Source organism: Podarcis gaigeae (genome assembly GCF_964106915.1).
Source record: "Podarcis gaigeae genome assembly, chromosome: 15".
NCBI classification, from domain to species: domain Eukaryota; kingdom Metazoa; phylum Chordata; class Lepidosauria; order Squamata; family Lacertidae; genus Podarcis; species Podarcis gaigeae.
The window spans coordinates 7,468,158-7,490,883 of NC_139692.1; the positions used below are offsets into that span (position 1 = coordinate 7,468,158).

The following is a 22,726-nucleotide window of genomic DNA, read 5'->3' on the forward strand; positions in this document are numbered from 1 at the left end:
TCAGAGTAGACCCACTGATATTAAGAAACATGACCAAATTAAAGTCATTCATTCCAATGAATTACTCCAGATAGAAGTTGGTTGGATATGATCTTACATCTCATTCAGTTTAATGAGGCTTATTCCCTGGTAAATGGGCTTAGGACGGCCACACTGGTTCCCTGATGCGAAAATTAGTGGATAGACAACAAAAATTGCTTTGTTGCAGAATATGATGGTGCTGATGAGTATTCAAGCACTGGAATTCTATGGGGCATAAATATTTTTTTAAAAAACCATCTCTCTCTCTCTCTCCCTCTCCACTTCAAGTTTACAAAACAAATCAGATAAATACACATGTCATGAACTTAAGTAGCCTCAGACTCTGCACATGAAGAAGGATGTGAAACATTCAACAGCAGCAGCAGCAGCAGTATGATCTCCTGTCTGTCTGTAATAAATGACAAGGGGTCCGATGGCAGTAGGGGGGAAGGTTAGCTCTGCTTCCCGCAGATTGTTGTTGCAATTAAAAGAGAACATCTGGAATGGCCCATTATCTGTTCACTCTGGGTGAAATACATGCAAATGCCTTGGTGAGGCTTTGCTAACGGTGAGCACTGTTTTGTGAACAATGCATGCTGCAGCATTTTATTGGACACCACAGACAGTTGTCTCTTAAGACCTGGACATTACACTGTGAATGGCCGGAGTATTTTCTGCACCAAAACACACCAGTTTCTCAGATGGCAGTTCTAAGAATGCCTTATTGCAAGTGAGCCTGCTTGAAAACAAAAGGGAACAGCAGGTCTTAAAGTCAATTCAAATCTGCACCGACCACATCAAGACGACCACAACCTAGGCATGGTACATTTCACCAGAAAGGGATTTTTATCACAGGCATGGCATTCCATCTAAGGGGGTCCACTTCCACTAAGACATAAAATATGTCACCAAACCAACCAACCAACCAATCTAGAGCTATACCTCTTGGCATGCTGCCACAAACAAGTTTCATTATGTATGCATGGGGGTGAGTGGGTGGACAGGCACACTGTGGGTGGGGAAGAGAGGAAATCAACAAGAACCACGGTCTTCATCATATTCCCAACATGAGCAAATCCACTCTTTCTCCCAGGTCAGCCGTTTTCAGCATTGGTGACAAATTCCAGAGGAGCAGACGTGTTTGTCTGTTGCAGCAAGAACAACAGAGGTTCCATGTCTGCTATACATTTAAAGCAGTATCATACCACTTTAAAGAATTATGGGGACTGAAGTTTTTTAAGGGTGCTGAGAGTCCCCTCACAGAACTGGAATTCCCAGAGCTCCCTGGGAAGAGGGCTTGATCGATCAATTGATGAATCCCTCTGGGAATATTATAGGGAAGGGAATAGGAGCCAGAGTCTTGCGGGACAAAAAGACTAACACATTTACTGTACTGTAAGCCAGAGATTTTCAACCTTTTTGGGTCCGCGGCTCCCTTGACCAACTACATTCTTTCTGAGGCACCTCTGTGGGGCTCAGGAGTCCAGTTATATCACCCCTTGCCTGCAGAGCTGGCAGCCTCTCGCCCTTTTTCGAACACCTTCGCTTGTGGAGTGTTCCCTCAGCCTCCTCTCCTCTCTCCTTGGGAGTTCTCTGGGCAGCCGCAGCTGCCGCCCCTGGTCTCTGAGCTGCCCCCCTGTCCCAAGAGAGGTACCTCCTCACACTGCCCCACAGGGGCCTGGGAAGCGCCCCCTGGCCAGCCTGGGGAGCTTGTAACCAGAGCTGCAAGCCTTTGGGAGGCAGAGACACGCAAGGACATCAGAGGAGGGTGGGAAGAAAAGATGGACAGGGGCCAGTGTTCCACACGACACCCCTGACCATCATTCAAGGCACCCCAGGGTGCCACGGCACACTAGTTGAAAACCACTGCTGTAAGCTATTCATGCAACTGGCTCACAACAGCTTATCTTTTGCAACTGGTCTAGAGGTCCAAACACAGCTTGTTCTAGAACTGATGCCATGAAGAAAGAAAGCTGCCCTACCAGCTCAAACAATTTGTCCTTTATTATTTATTCTCCCTTTTAATCTACTGAATTTAACCTATTAATGTTACCTATCATCACTTACCCCTATTATCTATATTCTCTATTATCCCTTTTATCTACTCTGCCAGGAGTTCTCCAGGGTATTTTCTACAACCCTTTTACCTAGAAATCCCCCAAACAAAAGCTGAGACCTTCTGCATGCCAAGCAGGTGCTCTGTCACTGAGGTATGCTCCCTCCCCCTCAGCACTGAGCTATGCTCCCCAAATCATGCCGCCTATTGAAAATACACTGTGTGCAAGTGCCATCAACAAATGCTAGCTATGTCCAGCACCACCTTATTAGAACAGCCCTGAGTCTCGTTATCAGATGCTCGGCGCGACTTGTGCGCCAGGCGTTATTTCTAAAGACATGCACTTCTCCCCTGTGCCCTGGGCAGTCTGGATTCCTGGCACAGGAAACACAATGCTCTCCCAACTGTGAGAACAGCACACCGGGCACAGACTTGTTTTTTTGCGCATACCAATGTGCCGGCACAGGCAGCCCATGTCTGGTGTGGGTGGGTGGGTTCGTTCCTGCAAGAGCTGTCCATGCGCTAAGTTGTTCATTGGCTCCACCTTGGGAAACCGTTGCTACCTACCCAAACCCCTGTGATGTGCGGTGCGCGCGCACGGGGCACATGATGGATGCTGTCTGGTTTTGTCTGTCTGCTTCTGTTTACACAACATACCCCTTCTCCGCCCCGCAGGAGACGGCGGTCGGAGCAGCAATCAAAAGCACCCGAATTGGAGCAAGCGTAGCAGCGCACCTGCTTTTTGCGCGCACAAACGTCCCGGGTTCGATCCCCGGCGCGTCTCCAGATAAAGAGTCTGCAACAGAGCCGTGGCCAGCTAGTGAGGACCCTGGCGAGCTAAAATGCTCTGCACTCCCTACGAGGCAGCTCCCGCCGTTTTGTCCCTAATGCGCGACCGGGACGCGCTTCCCAGCCCGGGCTAATCCCACCCCACTCCCCGCGTCCCAGCCTCCTCCCGCCCCGGGCTCGGATCCTGCCTCTCCGCGCGCCGCCCTCACCTGAAGCTTCCTCTTCGCTGCAGCCTGCTGCCACCTCCGGAGCGCCAAGCACGGGCGATCGCGCTGCCGCCGCCGCCTCCTCCTCCTCCTCTCGCCGCGGGCCCGGCCAGGGCTGCTCCTCTCGCGCCGCGCCGCCACTTGCACGGATTTGGCGAGACGGGAGAGACGCCGCGCGCGCGCCGGGGGCGGGGGAGAGTGAAGAGGGCGGCGCGGCTTTTGCATCCGCGGCGCTAATTGGCTGCTCCATCGACTTTGGACACGCGGCGAAGGGGAGACGGGCGCGCCTCGGGCGCCTCCGGCAGCTGCCCTGCGCGTGACGGAGAGCAGGGGAAGGACGCGCGGGCGGGCGGGGGGGAGGAAGGGCCTGCAAGCAGAGGAGTCCCCAAGGGGCGGCACGTGCCGGCTGCCCTCGCTGGCAGGCAGGGAGGGAGGGAGGGAGGGACGGATAGGGTCCCATGTGGGATAGAGACGGAGGGCGGGGAAGGGGCTGCGGGGGAGGAGCGCGGGGAAGGAGCCCGGCTGAGCCAGCTTTGCACGCACCACGTCTCCTGCTGGATGTTGTTGTTGTTTAGTCATTTAGTCATGTCCGCCTCTTCGTGACCCCCTGGACCAGAGCATGCCAGGCACTCCTGTCTTCCACTGCCTCCCTCAGTTTGGTCAAACTCATGCTGGTAGCTTCGCAAACACTATCCAACCATCTCGTCCTCTGTCATCCCCTTCTCCTTGTGCGCTCCATCTTCCCCTGCATCATTTTCCAGGGAGTCTTCTCTTCTCATGAGGTGGCCAAAGTCTTGGAGCCTCAGCTTCAGGATCTGTCCTTCCAGTGAGCTCTCAGGGCTGATTTCCTTCAGAATGGAGACGTTTGATCTTCTTGCAGTCCATGGGACTCTCAAGAGTCTCCTCCAGCATCATAATTCAAAAGCATCAATTCTTTGGCGATCAGCTTTCTTTATGGTCCAGCGCTCACTTCCATACATCACTACGGGGAAAACCATAGCTTTTACTATACGGACCTTTGTTGGCAAGGTGATGTCTCTGCTTTTTAAGATGCTGTCTAGGTTTGCCAAATAATAATAATAATAACAAATTTTATTTATACCCTGCCCTCCCCAGCCGGTGGCTAACAACCAATAATAAAAACAAGTTGATTAAAATGCAATAAAAAAACAAGATTAAAATACAACATTCTCCCAACTTGCGAACGTTCCCCTTCCCTCCAACGCATCTCTCCCCCCCCCCATTGCCGTCAGTGGGGGAAAGGGAGGTGGGTTGCGGGGGTGGGTTAGCATGGGTTGTGATACAAAGCTTTATAGAGGTACAGCGGGTCCCTGATTCAAGGTTATAGCAGGTGTGTTTCTTGTCATCTTGTGGATTTTTCTTTCTTTCAAGGATCAGAGTGATTATGGTTCTTTTAGATTCCACCTTAATTTGGGGAAGGCAGATGCCGAGCTGGTTTTGTTTCGGGTTCTGCAAATGAGGAGGAGAGGAGGCGGTCGAGTGGGCAGCTAGAGCCGCTGCCTGGCCATGTCAGCAGAGCTGAGCTTGGTGGAGCAAGCGATCTGACTGTGGATAAGACAGCTTCCTATGTTTGGGGGAAGGGACCGGACTCAGCGATATAGAGTCTCCTTTTGGGAAAACCATAGTAGTGATGTGTGGAAGTGAGAGCTGGACCATAAAGAAAGCTGATTGCCGAATAATTGATGCTTTTGAATTATGGTGCTGGAGGAGACTCTTGAGAGTCCCATGGACTGCAAGAAGATCAAACCTCTCCATTCTTAAGGAAATCAGCCCTGAATGCTCACTGGAAGGACAGATCGTGAAGCTGAGGCTCCAATACTTTGGCCACCTCATGAGAAGAGAAGACTCCCTGGAAAATGATGCAGGGAAAGATGGATCAGGGCGCAAGTTAGAGCAGGGAATCTTTCCTCAATGGAGGGCCATTGACCCATGGAAACAGAAATATTCAGGCCTAGGGCCAACAGTGGATGGAGCCAGACCTTCAGCTCCTCCAGCCAGCTAGAATGTGGGTGGAGCCAGAGCCAAATGTGGGTGGGATCATCTTTCTATCTCTCTCTGCCAGACCCTCTCAGTCTATTCCTCCTGCCCTCTTTGCTTTCTGCCTCTCATCAACACTCTCTCATCTCCGCTTACATAATACCCATGGCTCTTGTCATGCTGAAACCGCAGCCTGTCTTTTCATAAGACATTCTGGATAGTGGCCAAGAGTATTCCCAACATGCACAAACATTTTGGTCTGCCTTTAGCACAAGCGCACTGTAAACACAACCTCACAGCCTCTGCCTTCCACACTGGGGAACGGGATGCTTTTGAGGACAAACTCATCAAGCCCTCCTACGCCGCACCCTCTGCCAGACACAAAACAAGGGGAGGAGACGGGGCGGATCCAGAACAATATTCCCCACTAGACCATGTTGCATACTAATCCCAGGAGTTGTCTGCACAAGCCCCGAAAGGCAAAGGAAATGCTGGAAGATGGCAAAACCAGTGCAACCTGTAGTAACCCCTGGAATTTTGACAGACATTGCACTGTGAGCAAACCTGGTGCAAGCCAGTATTTGAGACTGCATCTGTAAAGCTCCCGGGAAGCTGCCTTTTGCCAGGTCAAGCTATTTGTCTGGCCATCCTAGCATTGCCCACTCTACAGCATGGGATGAAAGGGTTGAAACACTAATATCCACATCCCCATAGACCTGATTGTTATCCTGCCCTTCCCTGTGACTCCTATTATGATTTGTTTTGGTTTGCATTCATAAGTGAACTGACTTAGTACACACTTTTTGAAGCAACATGTGAACCTAAAGAGGGCCAGCCATGGAAATTTGCACATGCAATTCTCCAGCCAGGTAATGTGTACAAATATGCCTGTACTTGGGTACCGTATTTTTTGCTCTATAAGACCCACTTTTTCCCGAATGCAGGCTGCGCAGCTATCCCAGAAGCCAGAATAGTGAGAGGGATCACTGTGCAGCGATCCCTCTTGCTGTTCTGGCTTCTGGGATTCAGAATTTTTTTTTTCTTGTTTTCCTCCTCCAAAAGCTAGGTGCGTCTTATGGTCTGATACGTCTTATAGAGCGAAAAATACGGTAATTTGTGCAGAAAAAAAATCATATATTCGTGAAAGCAGCATTTAAAATGCATTGTATTTGGGAAAATTGTTTTGTAAAAATCTATGTATTAGGCAAAATTTCATGTGGAGGTAGATTTGCACTACAACACTACTGAATTTTCACGAGGACTTTTTTTTTAAAATGCAAACAGGAAATGTGGAGAAAGGAACTTAAGGGTGGAAAAATGAGAAATAGAGAGACCAAAATGGACCGATTTGCCCATCACATACTGTGATGGGGGGGGGGGGGGGAATAGATGCACAAGGGAATGTGCAGTTTGGTTTGTTGTACTCCATCCTTTAAGACCACCTAAAACTTTCCTTGTTACTGCTCTGTCTGTGCCCTAAGACTGCACACCAAGGGCACACCGTTCTCCAGGGCTGCCCTGAAACTGTGGTGCCCAAGAAAGGCCAAGAGTTTTCCAGAAGAATTGCAATGACCTTTTAAATTCAAGCTGTTTAAAAGCCAGACAAACACGGAGTAACTTTCTTTATAAGTACATTTCCATTATTGCATTGCATGTTTGGTTCGCATCCCTATGCTAAGCACGTTTACTTGGAAGCAAAGTTTCATTTATTTCAGTACAACTTGCAAATGCATCTGTATAGGATTCCTACAATGCAGCATGGTTTTAAGCATGTCTGCTCAGAAATAAGGCATGCAGAGGTCTGTGGGGATCTCACATTCATTAGTCCTTAGGATTGCAGCTTTCATTACACAGTCAGTGCATCCAAGCCATCATCAAGACTGCCACTATTGTTGGGTGGGATTCAATCCCATGGTGGCAACTTTGAAGAAGGTACATCTTGGGGAGAATCTCAAGGGCCAAATAGATAGGCTTTGAGGGCCACATTCTGCTCCTGGGGCTCCAGCTCCTCACCCCTGATATAGGGTGTATGGGATAGAATTGTTCTGTTCAGCTGCGGATTCATAGATTATCAGCAAACGGCACCTCTTTCCTTTCCTTTGCTGCATTCTTTGCCCCAGGGTGAAGAGCAGTCATTAGCTTACACTGGATGTTGATTCATCTCCTTGGAATGTGCTGACAGAAGGGGCCTGTGGTTCTCCACTGGTGACCCTCTGGTGTCATGCTGTTTGCCTTCTGGTCAGGTGTGCAGCTGGAGCAGCCACACCTTTATTTATTCCTGGAGAACACAACCAAAATCAGCCACATCTCTGCGGTTTCTGCTTTTAATCAGACCCAGACATCAGTGTTGGCTGGAAAGAAAGAAAGAAAGAAAGAAAGAAAGAAAGAAAGAAAGAAAGAAAGAAATTCTCTGTGGTTGTGCTTTCAGCTCTTGAAAACACTGAAGACAGCAACAGGGAAAAGGAAGGATTGTAAACAGTGCTGTTTTTCTAGAAAAAGAGGTGCCAGAACTCACCATGAACACCTCCCTTGTTCTCTTATCATGGCAATGGTGCCCACCTGAGAGGTGCTAGAACTGAATTCCAGTGAGTTCCCGCTGGGGGAAAAAGACCTGTTTGTACACATGTCTTCAAGTTCACCATGATATGTGCTTCCCCTAGACCAGTGGTTCTCAACCTGTGGGTCACCAGGTATTGTTGGACTACAACTCCCATCATCCCTGAGCTCTGGCTTTGCTAGCTAGGGGCGATGGGAGTTGTAGTTCAACAACACCTGGAGACCCACAGGTTGAGAAAGGCTGCCCTAGACCATTTATGCTTCTGAATACCATTTCCTGGAAACTGCAGGAGGGGAAAGTGCTGTTGTGCTCATGTCATGCACATGGGCTTCGCATAGGCATCTGGTTGGCCACTGCGGGAACAGAATGTTGGACTTGATGTGCCAATGTCCAGCAGGATCTTCTTGCATTCTTAAGGTCCATGGTGGGCATTGCCCTGCTGTTCCCAACTCCCAAACCATGCAAAGCAGCCTTTCTGTTATTTTAGCTGTTGCAGCCTAGCTAGCTCCTTGACTCACTGGCGGTTGGCATGCGCTGCACAATGCCACATGCTGCCTCCTTGCATTGAAAGCAGCCAGACGGGAGCTGCTATTTTGAGCTGGAAAATGGGAAAGGGAAACATGACAGGGTTTGTTTTGTGGGGAGAGCAGACAAACTAATGGGATTCCATTCAGAAGGGGAGAAAGCAAACCAAAAGGAGAAGGCAGTTAAAATGGGTCACCTTTTCCTTTCCATCTTACTGAAGGGGCAGGCAACATATTTGGCCTGAAGGAGGGGATGAGGGGGACAAATTCAGCTTGGTTTGCATTTTTAAGGTGAAACTCCCCTCTCCTATACACAAAAATTGCACTTGAAATGAATTGTAGCTGTCCTTCAGAATTCACATTTTCCCCAATTTTGTGGTGCAGTTTGCCATGCCAAAAAGGGTTGTGTGTACAAAAGGGCATATATTAGGCAGAAGTGGGCATAAAGAGATATATCTATTTTTAAAAAATGCATTGTGCTTGCAAAAAGTATGTACGTTAGACAATGTTGCATACAGAAAATGTGTATATTAGGAGAAATGCTGATGGTTTTTCATACAGATTAAAAGAACAACAACTGATGTAGAGAAGTGAACTGAATTAAAGTTTTGAAAAATGGGAAACAGAGTAATCCAAGCCGAATGATTCATCCTCCTTGAGGTGTGTGTGTGTCACGTCTGGGTATGGGAATTATATAGTGGGCCATAAATAACTCTGCAAACAGGGGCATACTTAGAAGCTCCAGGCTACAGGGGCAACATACCATTGGCCAGAATGAGGCCGATGCTCAAGTGGCAGGTGGTGGTGGGTGGGGGGCAGGGGCAAGGACACTCCTGTATTTGCCACAGCACTTGCCCTGCACCCCTAAGCTAGCCTGCTGTTTTGTGCTGTGGTGAGGAATGCTGTCACATCACCAAAGTTGAAGTAAGATTCAGTTCTCATTCTGGTCAACTTCTGTACATCAGTGGGCAAGAGGCACTATCCTGTCCTTCATCTTAGGCAGCAAAGTGTCTTGGGTCAGCCCTGCAGAATCACATGCCATGGTGATGTGTCAATGTTTCTAGAAAGTGACTGGTTTGTAACTCTATGTAGGGGCTGTCGTGGGTACAATGGGTACTCTGAGCTGGTCTCTTCAATCCTGACAGTGGAGGAGCCAACTAGAAGTAAGTATACTGGGCTATCATCAGTTAAGAAAAGTTCTGATGGGTGCAATTTGGTCTGTAGTTCAAATTAATTGAAATCTCCCCATGAGTTTTTAATGACACTTTCATAATGTGTTTGTGCTGGTCCTCCCTTTATTCCATGGCTGAGCAATGTGCTGCTCTTTATCTTCCTTGCTTTCTATCTTGAGAAGTAAGGTAAAGGTAAAAGGACCCCTGACCATTAGGTCCCATTGCAGATGACTCTGGGGTTGCGGCACTCATCTTGCTTTACTGGCCGAGGGAGCTTCTGGGTCATGTGGCCAGCATGACTAAGCCGCTTCTGGCGAACCAGAGCAGCGCATGGAAACGCCGTTTACCTTCCCACCAGAGTGGTACTTATTTATTTACTTGCACTTTGACGTGCTTTCGGAATGCTAGGTTGGCAGGAGCAGGGACCGAGCAACAGGAGCTCACCCCGTCGTGGGGATTCGAACTGCCAACCTTCTGACTGGCAAGCCCTAGGCTCTGTGGTTTAGACCACAGCGCCTACCTGAGAAGTAGCCAGGTTCATATTTGCATTTCCTCCACCAATGCCTTCTTCTGCATCCCAAATATAAATTCCACCCCAAAAAAACTGCTGATCTGCAAGTTGGAGCTCGCCCTGTCTCCGCTTCTTGCATTTTCAGACAGCCTGACTCCTTTGTGCATTACCTCGCCCTAAAAAAAATCACCTGGAGGATTTCTCAGGAAGCAGCAACTCTGAGATGATCTGGCGAAGGAGTGCAGGAGCGCAGGGAGAGCTCACTGAGTTCCCTTGTTCCTTGATAGCTGCACCTCAAGTCAAACTTGCAGGGAACTTTCTCATGCACTCAAACCCAACCCTAAGCAGGATCTCGCTGTGCATCGTCTGATGAAAGGTGAAGTCCATTCTTCTTGATTTAAGAGGGTCCCTTTTGTGGGGGGTCTTTGTCTCCCCCAATAAAGACCTGACTGATAGTACAGAGTTGGAAGGGATCACAATGATCATCTAGCTCCAACCCCCTGCAGCACTGGGATCTTTCACCCAACTCATGACCTTGAGCCTGTTCCTTTGTTGTGGAGAAAGATGAATTAAAGACATAGGGAAAAGAAATACTGTAGCAGTGGTTTTTTAATGGCATGCTTTTAACAAGATAAATCATGATTAATAAGATGAATAATGTACTTTATGAAGTGACAGGGAGAGGGAGAATGTGGGATGATCCCTGAGGTGATGGCACAAGCCTTTTCACAGGTAATCAGTTATGGAGAACAGCTCATTCCTAGCATTTGGTTGTAGGCATTCATGCAAACTGCAGTTATCCGAAGTCAAACTGTTTTGTATCAGATTAATGAGAAAGTTTGGTAGGTGTAGGGCTGGCTATGGACAACCAAGTGGTCTTTGGTAGTCTCCTTCCTACACTGGTGACACCAGGTTGGCTTACAGTTGGCAGATGGCAGTCCAGCAATCTGCTATGGATGCTGCAAGTTATTCAGCCACCATTAATCAATCACAATTCCTCCAACAGATAATCACTTCAGGGCATTGTGCATAACTAAAATGGTATGCGCCTCACAGCCACAATCACCTGGTGTGTGTGTGTGGCCCCCATCAGTTACACAGCAAGTCACTTTGCTAATGACACAATTGCCAGACTCCCATTTTATGGAACAAGCTAGAGAGGCAAGACCCTTCTTCAAAGAGGGTGGAACGACAACATCTTCCAGGTCTCCTGGATGGGGAATTTTTTAGAAGGCTTTCATTATGGGGCAGCCTGTCTGAGTAAAGAGAAAGGATAAGGAGGCAGAACTGACAATTGAGGAAACAGATCAGCAGAATTGTTGCCTTCCCCCACAGCCTCCATAAATGGTGCAGAGACTGTTGTTAGCACAATATATCCTGCTCTGCGGGCCTTGAAGATCACAGAAAAAACGGGCAAGGTCAAGCTGTCTCTCCTGAGTCAACTGTTGTAGTTAAGTCTCTTGAAGCTGAGATCAGGGAAGTCAGGACCATAGACAGCTCCTAGCAAGCCCAGATGACTTGAGCTTGTCCTCCAACCATGACTATAAAGGGATGTTGTTTCAGCAGAGAACTGAAGGCTGCTGAAGCTTTTTATAGGCTGACAAGGTCTGTAGTCTAGTTGGCCCTGCCTACCTGGAGGGGCTGCCTGATTTTGTGCCTGTGAGCTTCCGCAAAGAAAAGATGTTGAATGTGCTGGAGGTGAAGCCGCCTTCTGAGACTGAAGACAATGGTGAGTTCACATCCTCATGATGCGTTTTTATGAGAACTTTTGTTAGAAAAATGCAAACTGGTGTGGAAATGTGGAGGACTGAACTTAAGACTAGAAAAAATGAGAAACAGAGGGGAACTGAAGTTGACAGATTCACCCACTCCTTGTCCCAACAGCTCAGAGTTAGAGGGAGGAGGTTTCCTGGAAGATTTGAGCCCTGACACCTCTTTCCCCAGAAACTGCTGTGTATATAAACCACCCCCGTCAAAGTGGCTGGGTGTCTGAAAGCACTGGTTGCTGTTGGAAACACCAATCAAGGCTTTCATCCTATGCATATTTACCTTGGAGTAAGTGCCATTAAAAACAAGGAGACTTGTGAGTAGAGGAGCATAGGATAGCACTGTAAAGACATAAATATAGATCCTGCAAGCACATTTACTAGAAATAATAACAAAGATGCAAATCTCCCCCAACTGCACACAAATAACAGTTGATGATGTGAGAAGGAAGATCAGGAAGAAATATCTCCATGATTTTTTAAAAAGAGATTTCACTGCACTTTTTTTGTTAAACGCTATTTATTGTACTATTTTTCTTCTATCTTTTGGAGTAAAGAGTTTACAAGGTACCGTAGTTTTGCTTTTAAATCCCCATGCACATTTTCATTCCTTCTAGGATTTCATTACCCAGTGGCACTGAAATGAGTGCTGTGCAGCTTGACTATGCCATTTTATTTTCCCGCAATACTCAGGTGCAATGCTCTTTGAGGGGCATGAGGGAAAGGGAAATGGTGGGTGACTCCTTGAACCAGCCACCCAGTGAGTTGGTTTCACCAGGACAGGTGGTTTCTCCTGCCAGGGCACTTTAGCACCTGACTGAGGCTACCGAGGCAACCAAGTGGTGGTTCTGGCCCTGGGTATAATGCAATAAATCAGCAAAGCAGAGGAATGAAAGGAAAGAAAAGCAGGACCCAAACAAGGGATTGGAAATCTCTCTTAAGGAGCAGAACCACCAGAGTCAACTGCCTAAAAACTAGAAGCAACAGAATAAACACTTCTACCAAGGGAGGACGTCTCTTCAGCTTTGATACCACTGCTAAACCATCCCACAACTAAAGGAGAAACTTCCACAGTCTGGGTGCCTCTGTTCCAGTACTCCTGATGGCAAAGGACATTTGTTGCCTGAGATGGACAAGATGCAACCCTTATTTCATGGATGGAAGCTGACCAGATAGCAGCTGGGTCTTACTTCAATACTGGCAACAGGACAGTGTCATCCACACAATCTAAATTTAAATTAAATTTAAATTCCTAGGAGTTTATCTCAGTGAAGACCTTACTTGGAAAATAAATACAACCCGGGTGGTTAAGAAAGCCCAACAGAGACTCCATCTCAGAGTATTATGGAAGAACGATGTCAATCAACATTTGATGATCTCCTTCTACCGGTCAACAATAGAAAGTGTCCTTTCATACTGCATCACGGTGTGGTAAGCTGGTTTGACATCAACTGATAGGAAGTGCCTACAGAGGATGGTGAATACAGCACAAGATATTATGGGCTGTCCTGTGAATCTTCTGGATGACATCACGGAAGAACATTACCTCAGGAGAGTGAGGAAAATTCTCAGGGATGATTTACACCCTGGCCGGCATTTTCTTGATCTCCTGCCCTCAGGCAGAAGATGTAGAAGCATGATTAGTCACACCAACAGGGTAAAGAACAGCTTCTATCCGTGGACTATTAGGCTGCTGAATGAAAAGATAACAACAGGGCAACTGACTTTCGGGTTTGGGGTGTGTGTGTGTGTGTCCGTAAACGAGGGGACTTGAGACTAAGAGAGCTGAGTGGGGGGTGCTCGTGTAATCTCACTGTATGAAAGTTGTACAAGTGACAATAAAGTAGTTCTATTTGTATGGGCAGCATGGTTTTTCAGGGGAGGCTGCATGGAGCATAGACACAGTTGTGCCCCTCAGCACCTTGCCACTGCTCCCCATTCCCCAGCACCTGCTGCCTGAGGGGCAGGAGCCTAACTCTAACAGTAGGGCTGGTCCAAGGTCCCAGTGCAAGGCCTCCAACAAAGGTCTTTGAGGCATGGGCTGGTTCTTACGGCCGAAGCAGATGATACATGAGTTATCATCAATGAAGTCCATTGTGGCCATGCTAATGGTAGGTCTGGCTCTGTCCCAAGGACCAAGGAAAATCATGGAAGCAAGGGCAGGTTCCTATTGGAGAAGCAGGCGATACTTGGGATATCATCAATGAGGCTCCCCATAGCCATGTTTAAATCCTCAGTTCCCAAAACAAACGTCAGCAGCTGCCCACATCTCCAGACTTCCCCTCTGGATCAAACAGGTGGCTCTCTAGTAGCTCCATCTCAGTAGGAGAAAATTGTCATTTTCCTTCTGCAAAACCCTGAGATTATTTTGTCTTCTCTGAAAGAGCTCGTCAGAGTTCCTAATTGCTGCCGCCCACATGCATCACGGCGTACCTGCGAGAGGCAGCTAAAAAGAGAAGCTGGCTCTTGCCAGGCTGTCAAGCCCAGGCCCAGAGCTCTTGTTCAGCTCCTCTAATGAAGCCTTGGAGTTCCTGATATGGAACAGCTGGCCCAGAACAGCATATACATTCAACAAACAAACAAACAAAAACAGAAAACAAGATAAAAACCAATAACCAACAGGAACAAGGACATCAGTTTCCTCCTGAAACAAATCAAGTTTCTTCCAGTTCCCTGGGATGTTTCCCCACAGGCCAAATAAAAGGATAAGTGAAATAAGCACAATTTTCCTGGGCTCTCAAAATAGAGATGCCCAAACTGAGTGGGGTGGGGGCAGGGGTCGAATTTGCTCAATTCCCATTTTAATGTAACCCTATCTAATTTGCATTCCCTTAACCAATAAGCAAACCGGAAGACAGCTATCCTTTGAAACTTGCACTTCCCTGGATTTTGTGATGTAGTTCTTTAGCCAAAAAGTGTGCACAAAACATTACATTTGGGGAAATTGTTTGCAAATATGCTAAAAAAAAATGCATACGGATTTCCATGAGGACTTTTAAAATTTAAACGTGGAAACTGATGCAGAAATTTATAGATTGATTGTTTGCATCACCTTTTCTTCTTTTTTAAAAAAATAATATTTATTAAAGTTTCAAAAAAGTTACAAGAATAAGAAAAAAGAAAAAGAAGCAAAAAATTAGTTATTTCAGCAAATCCTTTCCATTTTTACTTTTATCTTAATAATTTATCTTAATATATACTTATAATATATAATACTTTGCGATGAGTATTCTTGCTGATGTTGTTGCATACATAAAAAAAGTTCTGTCCTTCTTTGACACCAATTGGCTGACAAAGCCCAGGAGAAAGGCCTCTGGTTTCTTCTGAAAGGTGTATTTAAATACCTTTTTCATTTCATTATAAATCATCTCCCAGAAAGCCTTAATCCTTGGGCACGTCCACCAAAGGTGAAAGAATGTACCTTCAGTCTCTTTACATTTCCAGCATTTATTATCAGGCAAATGATATATTTTTGCAAGCTTGACTGGTGTCATGTACCACCTGTATATCATTTTCATAATATTCTCTCTTAAGGCATTACATGCCGTAAACTTCATGCATCACCTTTCCTTCAAGGAGCTCAGGATGGTATACGTAGATCTCCTCTCCATGTTATCCTCACAGCAACCCTGCAGAATAGGTTGGGCAGAGAGATAGTGCCTGGCGCAAGACCACACCATGTGAGCTTCATCTCTGAGTGGGGATTCACAAGCCTACACTAACCACAAACTGACCTTCAGGTTGGGAAAAGGAGACACTGAGAGACCCTGCAATCAGCAGATTCATTCATCCATCCCTAGGATCTGACTCCGCTGGAGAAGCCACAGCAAAAGGAAGCTGTATTATTCTGCCCTTCTGGATCAGTCCAGGTGCTTGAATTTTATCACCCAGATCTGCAGATGTCCCGTCTTTGTGAAGGATAAGGCTGTCAATAGCTATCAGTGGCTATGATTTCCTTCCACTGTCAGAGGAATAATGCCTTTGGATCCTAGTTGCTTGAAATCACAAGTGAGGAGAGGGCTGTGACTCTTGCTTGTGGGCTTCTCGTGGGCCTTTGGTTGGCCACTGTGAGAACAAGATGCTGGACTAGAGAAGCCATTGGCCTGATCCAGGAGGTTTCTTCTTCTGTTCATTCTGGCTCCAACGGTTGCCCTTAGCTTTTATTTAAAACTCTTGCTTCCTAGCTTTGCACCTCTCTTTGCATACATGCAGAACAGCACTTCCAGCCTTTGACGCAACATATGCTCTGAAAAGCACACCCACACAAAACGACTCGTGCAGCAAACACAGCTCAGCTTGGGCTGGGACGGCTCCTTGCCTCCTTTGCTATGAATATTGTATCCCGTTGCTTCTCCAATGCTGAATTCTCTCTGGGGGTTACGCAACATGCTGCTCGTCTCCGTACACTTCTGCTTCATTGGCTAGCACCCCCTAAGTCCCTCTGAATAATTCAGCCAAGTTGCTACATCATTTGTCTAAATAATTTAGCTTTGGGGAACCAGAGGCAGTATAGATGCAGTTAGAGAGGGGTACTCACTCTAGCTCCAATTCAGAGCAGCTGGTTTGTGGGTCGTTTGAAGAAGCAGTTCAATTGCCTCTACCTGCTTTTTAATTCAGAGAGGAAACTGGGCAGAATAATCTGGGCATTTATTTATTTGCATTTATATTCCACCTTTTTCTCCAAGAACTCATGGTTCTCCCCCTCCCTATTTGATTCCAACAGCAGTCCCTGTGATCCCCACCTGTGACCGCCAGCAACAGGTCTTCCTCTGACAAGGGAGGTAGAACATAGCAGTTATGCTTAGTAGTTTGCCTACCACACTCCTCTATTAAAAGAGATTTTTATCTGCCACTTGTGTTGATTAACCAATTTATATCCTAACATTTCTTTAGCCAAGACATGCACACACAACCTTGGCTTTCTAAACCCCTGGCATCTCGCACAAATACAAGGCAGAATTTAACCCACCCACCCCTGGGCCTCTACATATAGGAAGCAGGAAGGTGAGGGTAGGAAGTCAGATTCCTTTTCGGAGGATCCATAAGTAGATTTTTCTACTGATACTTTCAGCTACGAATACATTTGGAAAGTCAGAAAAATCAGAGGACCTTCCACAGCCAAGCTGTATTAGACAATAATCAGAAAATATAAGAGCACCATGCTGTGGCTGATAGTGGTACAGCACTTGGACAGAACATCACCGAACTGAAATGTTTGTTTGTTTAAAAAAGCCTTTATTTGCAGAATTAAATATTAGGAGCTTGTTTAAATTCCAGTCAAGCAAAACAAACCATCTCCAGATGTAGGCTGTTGCCTTAGAGCAGGTTTCCTCAACCTTGGCCCTCCAGATGTTTTGAGACTACAATTCCCATCATTCCTGACCGCGGGTCCTTCTAACCAGGGATCATGGGAGTTGTAGGCCAAAAACATCTGGAGGGCCGAGGTTGAGGAAGCCTGCTTTAGAGTTTTCAAAAAGCTATGGGTACAATGCTGCCTTTCCCTTCTTAACCAAGTGAGAAAGGAAAAAGGCTCCCCTCTTTACCCCCCATTTAAGGAAGAATTTAACCCCCCCATACATGACGTGGCAGTTCATTTATATCAGGGGTGGGGAACCTGTGAGCCTCTGATGCTGGACTGCAGTTCCCATCATTCCTGAACATTAGCCATCCATTGTAGGGGCTGATGGGAGCTGGAGTGTAGCAACTAGAAGGGCACAAGGTAGCTACCTCAGATGTAGACATACGTGCAAGTGCTAGTTTGTTGCCCCAAGAAAAGCTCTTCATTGCAGCATGCTCACAAGCGGCGCTCGGGATAGAGAGTTGCGTGTACACAGAGAAACGACTTCTTCCAGGCATTGAAGCCCTAGCCAGTGAAAATACAGCTCCACTTCTGAAACTGGCCATTGCAGTTTTTAAAAGTTAGGAACTTGCTCTTCAAAATCAAGATGCTTAGGGCATTTCGGCTACAACCATAAGCACACGTCCGAGGGAATGAAGCCTCACTGAACATAGTGGGACTTCAAAATACACCCCTGTAGGATTGCACTGAATTCCTGCATCCCAGACCAAGTGGCTTTGTCCTTGTGCAGTGAGCTCCCGGAATAGATCTCCACAGTGCTCTCTCATTTTCAGCACAATAATAAAAACCTTGGGAGTTTTAGCATGCACGCACCTTTGGTAACACTAGTTCAATATCCTGGCTTGGCACATACGTGGTCAAATGCTCCCTTAGGGGTGGAGAGCCTAGGACCTGTGAGAGAGGAAGACCACTGTGTTGCTGATGGTCTGTTTGCATTTCCAGAGGTCATCCTTGCTTCTAATAATGTGTAGCTTGGCCCTTATTCTCAAATACCCAATGCACAAGCTTCCAAAACTATCCCTTGTGCCCTTCTCCAAAGCATCACTCGTCGTTGAAAAGACCTTGTACTAGGGGAACATAGCAAGCCTTGAGATGCAGCTACACTTTGATACTGCCAGATGTTGATGCTCCCATCAGCCCCACCCAGCCTGGCCAACGATCAGGGCCGATGAGAGTTGTAGTCCAACAACATCTGGAGGGCCACAGGTTTCCCACTCTTGCTTTTTGAAACCACTGGGTTCCAGGGGTTTTTTCTTATATAGCAACTGCCCGGTACCACTTGCAGGGAAGGCTCTGTGGGATTCTGCCTTGCAGTTGCCGTCCATAGACAACTGACTTCTTTCCACCACGATTTACGGGATTGGCTGGCACAAACTGTGGTGACAGCCTCTTTAAAAAGAGGAGACAAGTTCATGGAGGGGCCAAATCTATGGCCGTGACCAGTAGGGTCTGCAGCAAAATGCCGCAGCATGGGTGTTCTCCCTTCCTGCAGGCCTATTCAAGTAGATATGGAAGGGCAATGGAATCCACACAGCCCATCGTTCTATGTTAGGTAAATGGTAAAGGGACCCCTGACCATTAGGTCCAGTCATGGCCGACTCTGGGGTAATCGCTTATCTCACTTTATTGGCCGAGGGAGCCGGCGTACAGCTTCCGGGTCATGTGGCCAGCATGACTTAAGCCGCTTCTGGCGAACCAGAGCAGCGCACGGAAACGCCGTTTACCTTCCCGCCGGAATGGTACCTACTTGCATTTTGACGTGCTTTCAAACTGCTAGGTTGGCAGGAACTGGGACCGAAAAACGGGAGCTCATCCCGTTGCAGGGATTTGAACTGATGACCTTCTGATCAGCAGGTCCTAGGCTCTGTGGTTTAACCCACAGCGCCACCCATGTCCCATATCATTCTATGTTATCTGGCCTCAAAATAAAACTTCTCAAGGGGGAGGGGTCCACCCGGGCTGCCAGCTCCAATCCCTGTGTTTGTGGAGCTCAGGAAATGCCCAGGAATTATTCTCCCCATGTTCACTTCCCCTTCAGCACAGAAGTGCAGGAAGCCCACATCATTTGGTTGTCATCAGGACAGGGAAGCACCGGCTCTTGCAAGAACAGCACAGATGGCTACAAGGGCTGTTATGTGGCCCACAAGCTAACCACCTACGATCTCAACCCAAATAAAACAAGATTCTTGCTTCAGAAGTTTTTTTAAAAAAAATATTGCAGCCTCAGCATATTACCAGCTGCTTCTGGAAAATCTCCATGACCAAATGAGAGGAGTCCCGGGCCATTGCACACATGTATGGCTCAGCTTCCTTTATTCTGTGCTGGACTACCGCCTCGTCATTCTATAAGGCAAGTTACATGCACTAAGTTTTGTCGATGAGTCTCTCCTTTAAGACTTTTCTTGCAATCTGCATCTGGGGCTGTATGTGACTAATTTCAGCTCTCTGGCTAATGTGAAATTGTATTTATTTTTTATTTTTCACGGTAGTGGAATGCCCTCTCATCAGATGTCAAACAGATATACAACTATTAGAAGACATCTAAAGACAGTCCTGTATAGAAAAGTTTTCAATTTTTGATGTTTTAAGCCTAAGGTGTTTTTATGTTTTGTTGGAAGCCACCCAAAGCGGCTGGGGCAACCCAGTCAGATGGACAGGATATAAATATTTCTAGAAAACTAAATTATTACTGATTAATGTGCAAATGTCCTACAGCTTTACTGATCAGAGTGCCATAGCCTACACATCTGCTGAAGGCACATTTCAGACTCCAAGTAGGCTATGTGAGTTGTGCCTCTTTCTCTCTACGGTATTTAAGTGCATTATCAAAGTAACTTGGCAGCTGAAACAAGTCATCCAAGGTGGCAGTAGATCAAAATAACCTCCAAAGTCAGGGAGGGTGAATTATCAATGGCAGTCATCCAACTTTGAAGTTGGCTGGCAAGATACACCTACTGAGCCAAAGATCATCCCTGGGGCGCTACCCAGGAGATCCTTTTCCAGAATTGTGTATTCCAAGCTTCTGGGCATAGAAGGCTCCCTTGAGGAATCTGCTAAGAGGAGCTTGTGATGGAGCCCCAGAGAAATCAAGAATCAACCACTTCTTAAGCAGAGAACAGAGTCTCATTTTGTTTACATTTATTGTTCATGTTTAACTTATTCAGATATCACAGTTTTCTACATTAAAATATTTCATGCTATCTCCCCATCCCCATGATTTCCCCTCCTCTGTCCAGAGAAAAATAGAATTGACACAACTTTGATGGAATGCGCTAGAGTAAAGAAAAGGCTACTGCACCCAGGTTACAGAGCACACAGACCAAAAAACAGCACAAGAAAGATCTGCATAGGAAAGCGCGTTGGGAGGGCTGCATGGTGGGTGGGGAAGATGCTGGAACCACCACAGTCTACGCGGCCTGAGCCGCAACAAACCCTTCTGACCAACTCCCAGCCTTGATCTAGGACGTTGCCAACAGTTTGCGATCTGGGTCGCTGAAGCTGGGGCGTAGAATAGCCTGGAAAGCAAAATCACGGAGAAGACACAAAGATCCTGTTTGCCTCCGGGCATCAAAATCCATTCCATATAAGCATTTGGCCGCCATCAAGCTGTTTCCCCCCCCCCCAGTGTACGATGGCTAGCCAACTTCACGATCGGAAGGCGGTTTAAAAACAAACCCAAGGTCGGTTCAGAACCCAGTGTCATCCAAAGGACTGCTTAATAACAGAATTTAAAATATCCTCCCTTCGCACATTTGATTTGCTATCACCCTTTCCTACCTTATTGGGTAATGTTTGATGAGACAAGTTAAATCGAAGGGTCCATCGCTTTCAAGGGATGAGGTTATATTCTGTGATGCGCAGTCTGAAAGTGCTGGGATATCTTCTCAATGGCATTATGAAGGCTGACACTGCTCAGGATAAATTTCCATTTGCTATGGGCTCAGCCACTTTACCAGCTGTGTTCTCCAGTCGCAATGATTCTGCAGTTCAGGGTTGGGTAGGTAGAGGCAGGATCCCTATTCAGTTTCGTATTATGTCCACCTCTACACAAAGTGGCAGTGGAGACAGTGAAACAGGCAGGTTAGACTGGCGGAACAAGCAAGTGGACCTCGTGCCAAGTTCTTGGAAGAGGTAGGAATCTTGTACCTGTTACTGGGCGTTACCAGGGTGTGCAAACATTGCAATGTCATTGCTGCGTAATTTTCTCAGCCATAATTGAAGCTAGAGGTGATTTGTGGGTTTGACCTGCCACCAGCCACCACTCTGCTCTGTTGTGTGTGCCTCTCTCATGCCCCCTGTGCCTCTTCTACACAACAGGACAAAGGGTGGTGGAACTTTTGACTGGGCAAAGGCAGTCTGGGCTAAGGGGAAGAGGACATCTTTAACTTTTATTCAACTACACCTCCAATGTGACTTTATTACTTTTCTCACAGTGCAATGGGTAGAAAACTCCAGCCTCAAGGATTTTCTTCCTCCAAGACTGCCTAAATTAAAAAAAATTATTCCAGTAAACCAAATAAGAGTTGCGAAAGAACATTTTCCCCTCTATAAATGTAAACAATTCAAGATCCTAGTGCTTGAGAGAAGGGGGGCATTTTAAACTCTGTTATCAGCTTAACACATCAGGAACACTGGCACAAATATGTCACTTATTCTTGGTTTAATTACAGGGATGACAAGTAAACACCAACACAAGGGAAGAAAACCCAGCGTTTCATGGAAGGTGAAGGTGCAGCTAGTGCTTTGCTGTGGAATCTCGGGGATAAAACTCTGCCAAGGTGCTCTGAGGGATTCTCTTCAGCATCTCCTTGGGGAAGATACGTAGCAGCTGCCAGCCGATGTCCAACGTCTCGTAAACAGTGCGGTTTTCGTAGGCCCCTGAAAGAATAACCACTGGCATGGTTACACTCTGGTACGGACCCTCTCCCTCATAGTACTAGAACTTGGAATGCTCCAATGGCACTGAATGTGGGAAGATTCAGGACGGGCAAAATGAAGTACTTTTTCAGGTGGCACGTAGTTAAACTTCGGAGTTCACACTCGCGAGAGGTAATAATGGCCACCAACTGGGATAGCTTTAAAAGAGGATTCATGGCGGATAAGGCCATGAAGCTTTTTAATGTGTAATGTTGTATTGTGTTTTTATGTATGTTGGAAGCCTCCCAGAGTGGCTGGGGCAACCCGGTCAGATGGGCGGGATACAAATAAAATTATTATTATTATTAATTATTATTATTATTACTACTACTACTACTATACTACTACTATTATTAATAATCTACTTCCACTCTCAAGAAACAGTATGCCTTTTAATATGCTGGGGATTGCAAGTGGGGAGAATGCTGTTCTGCTCAAGTCCTGCTTGGAGGTTTCCTATAAACATCTGTTTGGCCACAATGAGAACAGGATGTTGGACTAGATGGGCCTTTGGCCTGATCCAACAGGACTCTTCTTAAATTCTCATGTAGGCAAAGGACCCCTGGGAGGTTAAGTCCAGTTTTTATGACAGTAAGGTAGCTTTTCCCTCTGAGGGCAATGCACAGGGCAAAGGTGTGGCTGGGTTCTCCAGCGCACACTGGAACTAAACAAAAGAGGGATGTAGCTATAATGGAGCAAGGGAACCTGGAGAAGGCCTGCTTCCGCATTCCTATAGCTATCATATAAACAGCTCAGATGGAAGCATCAGAGGAAGGGAGAAAGGCTGAGGGATCTCTGCTCAAAGAGCTTAATAAGAATGCCAGAAAACCAACAGGTTGCACCTAAACTC

General features: G+C 46.7%; 3 protein-coding genes across 3 annotated transcripts in view; 1 reads left to right on the forward strand and 2 right to left on the reverse strand.

Annotated features, from left to right (window-relative positions):
* LZTS1 (leucine zipper tumor suppressor 1) overlaps positions 1-3,228 on the reverse strand; it is a 40,583-nt gene extending 37,355 nt beyond the window's left edge. The window contains exon 1 of the mRNA XM_083713592.1: positions 3,076-3,228. The gene's annotated coding sequence lies outside the window, so the exon portion shown is untranslated. The remainder of the gene's footprint in view (positions 1-3,075) is intronic.
* The window catches only part of LOC310832095 (beta-4C adrenergic receptor-like), a 685,807-nt gene that overhangs the window by 346,554 nt on the left and 316,527 nt on the right, over positions 1-22,726 (forward strand). The gene's annotated exons all lie outside the window — the stretch shown is intronic.
* Positions 20,081-22,726, reverse strand: part of ATP6V1B2 (ATPase H+ transporting V1 subunit B2) — a 28,193-nt gene continuing 25,547 nt past the window's right edge. Inside the window, exon 14 of the mRNA XM_083713635.1 lies at positions 20,081-21,837. Within this exon, the coding sequence (XP_083569761.1) occupies positions 21,695-21,837 (143 nt within the window). The 3' untranslated portion in view covers positions 20,081-21,694. The remainder of the gene's footprint in view (positions 21,838-22,726) is intronic.